Source organism: Electrona antarctica (genome assembly GCF_951216825.1).
Source record: "Electrona antarctica genome assembly, chromosome: 13".
NCBI lineage: Eukaryota > Metazoa > Chordata > Actinopteri > Myctophiformes > Myctophidae > Electrona > Electrona antarctica.
Window position 1 is genome coordinate 41006529 of NC_136794.1, and position 5538 is coordinate 41012066.

The 5538-nt window shown below is 48.6% G+C and overlaps 1 protein-coding gene across 2 annotated transcripts in view; it reads right to left on the reverse strand.

Moving 5' to 3' along the window:
• The window catches only part of lats2 (large tumor suppressor kinase 2), a 33183-nt gene extending 31368 nt beyond the window's left edge, over window positions 1-1815 (reverse strand). For both annotated transcript variants that reach the window (XR_013791340.1, XM_079517537.1), the window contains exon 1: window positions 1432-1815. Coding sequence is in view for 1 of the 2 variants with exons in the window: in XM_079517537.1 (XP_079373663.1) it covers window positions 1432-1806 (375 nt within the window). In the remaining variant the exon portion in view is untranslated. The remainder of the gene's footprint in view (window positions 1-1431) is intronic.
• Between the last annotated feature and the right edge of the window lie 3723 nt (window positions 1816-5538).

The window sequence follows — 5538 nt, forward strand, 5'->3', positions numbered from 1 at the left end:
TGGGCTAATCAACCGGAGATATACCAAAACCGGTATTTAGAACAAATAACTGACTTATAAGCAAAAAAAATCCCCTTATACGTCAACGAATCGTTACTCACAAACAAAACAGTAATTTAATCTTTTTAAAATCGCTGAAATAGATTAGTCTGAATAACCACTCACTTACTAACTATACTTCTTTACATCTTTACCAAAAATAGCAAAAAGAAATGCTGATCTACAAATCGTAAGCTTCCTATTCCTTTTATTTAATTGGCTCAGCAGTAGAAACACACCTTGACAGGCATGGAATGTTCATAGTTTTAAGGACAAGGCCACTGTCACAGTGGTGCGGAGTGGACAGGGCATCAAGGCCACTGTCCCAGTGGTGCAGAGTGGACAGGGCATCAAGTCCACTGTGGTCTTATAGTTACAGTACATCATGTTCTGAAGGCCAAAAGGCCAAAAGGAGGGACATTTCGTGGTCCTCTGTGAAATTCCTGCCCTGGCCTGCACCTTGTGTTTCCGGTTCAAAATGGAAACCTGACAGTATAGTCATGCACAGAAACTATTAGCTTTCCCCACACATTTTGGTTTTGCCACTGCTTTTGAATTCTACTGGCTGACCTGGTGGTGAGCCCCCCATACCACTTCACTCTGGTTTAGCAACACCTCCCCCAGCCTGTAGGAGCCATTCGCACAGAGACTGATCACACTCCATCACAGACGATTCGAACCCCTAGACTCCACAGTGGTGGACACTGACAGGCATAGATCTACAACAAGAAACAGATGCCTCATCGGCCGCTGCAGTTCATTGGAGCAATGTGTCTCCAACGAAGGCGGAGGTCAAGCGGAAGTGTGGAAGGCACACTGTGTCGCTCATGACGTCACTGGCTGCCACTCAAGTGACTACTGGCCAATCACAGCACGACTTATCAAGTCAATCCAAGGGAGCTTTATTGGCATGAGAAAACAACCGTTTACATTGCCTCTGATTGGCCTCCCGAACGTCCCCTTCCATTATGTACCCGGAAGCTTGGCAAGCTTCCGCTCATGCTTCGCAAGGAATCTCGGGAAAGCTTGTCTCCATGTTGCCTTCAAGAGAGACACACGTCCCAGAGCCGGAAGAGGCGTCTACCTTGTTATGTCTATGCTGACAGACAGGTACCACTGAAAGGTACCTGACAGGTACCACTGAAAGGTACCTGACAGGTACCACTGAGGTACCACTGAGGTACCACTGAAAGATGAAAGAACATACAATCTGGAGTGCACTTTCACATAGTGTCACATCACACACAAACACACACAAAAATAAACAAGAAATCAACACACAAACACTTGCGCGCGCACGCACGCACGCACGCACACACACGCACGCACAGACACACACACACAGACACACACACACACACACACACACACACACCCTTCTCATTTTCTCACCTGGTCACACCCGGCGTTGACCAGCTCCTGCAGCATCTGCCGGTTGACCTCCCCGACCCCGGCCGGGTGGCCCGACGACCCCGAGGAGGACGAGGGGCCCGACTCGTTGGCGAACGGCATGAGGGACTTGCGGATCTCCCGCAGGGCGTTCTGGTAGTTGTTGAACTTCTGGGGCGGCCGGAGCTGCTGCTGCCGGCTGGCCGCCTCCTTGGCTGCCTCCTTGCGTCCTGCGGCATCGCCGCCGCGAGAGCTGCCCCCGCCGAGCAGGGCCTGGCTCACCAGCTTGGCCGGCTGCTTCAGCCCTTCCTTGATCTCCTGGAGCCGCTGGCGCGTGTTGCCCACGTACGGGGCGGCCGGGAACGTCTTGGGCCTCATGATGATGACGGCGCCGCCTCCTCCTCTGGCCCGGACGAGGCCGCCGTCGGGTGTGTGTGCTTGCGCGTGTGTCTACACACACCAAGTGGACACGCCCTTCTTCCTTCCCACTCTACGGCGCTCCCTCCCTCCCTCCCTCCCTCCCTGCAGAGCTGTGTGACCCGGATAGATTTTGGGAGTCCTCCTCCGAGCCTCCCCTAGGCCCCCTCGCGTCGGCGTGCCGGTCGTGTCTCCCTGAGTCGGGGCTTCGTTTGTCTCTCTTCTCTCTCTCTCTCTCTCTGCGACTCCCTGATGATAGGAGCACTACAGGTGTCCCATGGTGTGCTTTTCAGGGCTCACATTCCCCCTCGTGCGGGGGGTTACGGGGGCCCCGTGGCCCCAGACCATGATGGCGCTTCCTGCCCGCTCCTGTGGAAGATGGAGATATCAGGTTAAAGCTGCAGTACAGGTTTTGCCTTGTGGTGAATGGTGATTGTGGTTATATACATACACAGGCTTTCAACAGCTTGGTTTTATCGTTAACTTAAAAAAGGAAAAAGAAACAGCACCCTGCTTCAGGGCTCGAGACTGCTCTTGAGGGATTACGAGGATTGTGCTTCATTTGACCACTTCTAACCTGGCATCCCTAGTATTTTTGGCCTGTCATCATTAGTAAAAGATGTGTCACAAATGATCATTAATAGCAAAAATGTACCAATCTGTAGCTCACAATGGGTTCCACTTCCACCACGGCACGTTGAGAGCTTGTAGATAAGTTATTTTCACAATCCAACTAGTATTATTTTCACTATTCATTCAAGTGGTTAAACACTTTGAGCGCATAACCCGCCACACACAACATTTATTCCATTGTCTTTCCACGCGTAATACACTAAACCCGCTATTTGTTTTGTGTTTAATTCGCCGTTGTTAGATGGTTATTATGAAAACCCAGGTTTGTCGCGGACATTGTGACAAGGCGGACGCGTTATGATGACGTAACCGGAAATCAACCAACCGCCGGCTTGCAAGGGCTTCTTTGTCTGTGACCCGGATCGCGGAAGTGGCTTTTTTGTCGGCTCAATAACAACTCATGGGACTATTTTCAAGCGGATTTCATGGATCAAAGGCACAAATACTTAGGCGTTATGCTCCAAAGGTAATTAAACAATCCCGGCAGTCACGGTATCTTGTCAATTATACTATGTTTAATTAACGCATGGAATGTTAAGGAGGCACTCAGCCCTCCACCTCACCCAAGACAATAATATTGACATTTAATTGTAGGCCCGAGACCCAGAATTGATTCAGAACAGCAGAAAAAGAGAACAGGGGACAGGAGAACAGTACAAGCTCGTAGCCGCGCTATGAGCTTGTATATCTGTCTATTTTTCCAATATAAAACCATGGTTACAATGTGGTTAAACGCTGAAGTGACACAGATGCGTTCCATCATGTCTTAACCCATTTTGACCTGAGATCAGATTCTAAAAATGTCTGATTGAAAATGACAGTTTTCTGAAAAAGCTATGTTTCTATGTCAGTCGTTCTTCGATTTTTCAAAAAATAGCAGACCGACAAGCTCGTAGCACGCCACTCGGTGGCGCGCTATGAGCTTGTAGATCTGCTATTTTTCAATAGCTAAAACATAACATAATGCTAACACCAAAAGGGGTTCCCGCCCAGAATGTCTTAATGGGTTGCGGACGAGGGACGTGTCAACCTGCTGGTTCAAGCTGCGGTCAACGTGCACGGTTCAGCTGATGGCTGCAGAACAGAACAGAACAGGGCCTTCCTGACGTCCAGATAAGGTACCCATTAATCATCAGCCCCTCTCAAGGTCAAACGCAAAGGCTCCATCTATGGTCTGTTCCTCCACATTGTTCTCTTGTCCATGAGACCAACCGTGCCTGTGCCATTTCACTGCTAGATGTTCCATATTCAAGTTGGGGATGTTAATAGTTAATTGATTAATCGCCGTTACGAAATTAGTCAATTAAACGTAACAGTTAACCCATTTTGACCTGAGATCAGATTCTAAAAATGTCTTCTACATCCTGACAGTTTTCTGAAAAAGCTATGTTTCTATGTCAGTCGTTCTTTGATTTTTCAAAAATAGCAGACCTACAAGCTCGTAGCGCGCCACTCGGTGGCGCGCTATGAGCTTGTAGATCTGCTATTTTTCAATAGCTAAAGCATAAGATAATGCTAACACCAAAAGGGGTTCCCGCCCATCGTAATTCATCTAAACGTATGCGGTTCTATCATTGGGTGGTTTTCTGTGAATGTAGTGCTGTCAGCAGCGCGTGTGACAGAGGAACGCACATACAAAGATGCCATTGCCTGGCCCTGTATCGTCAATGCTCAAATAAATATTTGATTAAGGAATATAAGAGAGAACAAATAACAAATTGCACTTTCTGACATTCATGACACAATCATAATTATAATGAGCACAAATTCAATCCCACAGAATTTATAATAGATAATAACAGCTAAACATTGGCCGCTGTCACGGTGAATGTCATCTTATTTGAAAATATATACACCCACAGTGGTCAACAAGGTTGAGTATGTATGAATGTACGGACGATAAATCGGTGCATCGCTACAAACCTATAACACACAAGGTATCTTTCTGGTGCATACAATAATGTGGGAAAAACAGCATAAAAAAGGAAGAATACATGGCCTTGTCCTAATCATGGAATGGGTAGGTAGTAGTGGGTGGGAGGGTGGGTGGGTGGGGGGGCTGGGGGTGAGTCAAACAAGCTAATGCTCTCTACCTACGTCAGCCGGTCAGTGTGAAACCAGACATGTCAAACGCTGCCTGATCATTTTATCTGGAGGAACATACTCTGCATTCCGCCTTGGCAATGGCAACGCTAGCTACGCTACAGTACAGCACCACTCACTCTCCAGGCAGGGCAGGGCAGGACAGGGCTAACCTGGTTCCGTGATTTGTTTTGTCACTTCGCTAGTCAGTCTGGAAAGGGTCCTATCTCCAAGGTAGGCGGGACATGTAAGCAGTAGAAATCGACCCGTGGCTTCTGATTGGTCTGTGGTGCGGGTTGGGGGGAAAAAAACACCAGTTTGATGTTGTATCAATGCGCACTGCGTGGCTACTGCTGTTGCCCTGCAACGTACGTATACAATTTACAATTTAGGCATTTAGCAGATCATTCAGCATATCATTCACTAAACTCATTCACTAAACTCACCCCACACAGCCGTCAGCTGTTTGGTACCACTGAATCTGACATAGTGGATTGGAGTTGTTTCCAACAATGATGGAGAAAAGCATTGGAAAGCGATGACGTATCAGCCACAACGTGGCTATACGTAACGAGTCAAACAGGACCCTTTCCAGACTGACCAGCGAATCCCGGAACGCAGCAAATCAGGCTGAAAACCAGGCCACGGCAGGACAGGGCTGCCTGCAACAACACAGCTACATGTCCCCATCCATCCTCTCTGTCCTCACATGGAGACATGTCCCCATCCATCCTCTCTGTCCTCACGTGGAGACATGTCCCCATCCATCCTCTCTGTCCTCATGTCCACACCCATCCTCTCTGTCCTCATGTGGAGACATGTCCCCATCCATCCTCTCTGTCCTCACGTGGAGACATGTCCCCATCCATCCTCTCTGTCCTCACGTGGAGACATGTCCCCATCCATCCTCTCTGTCCTCACGTGGAGACATGTCCCCATCCACCCTCTCTGTCCTCACGTGGAGACATGTCCCCATCC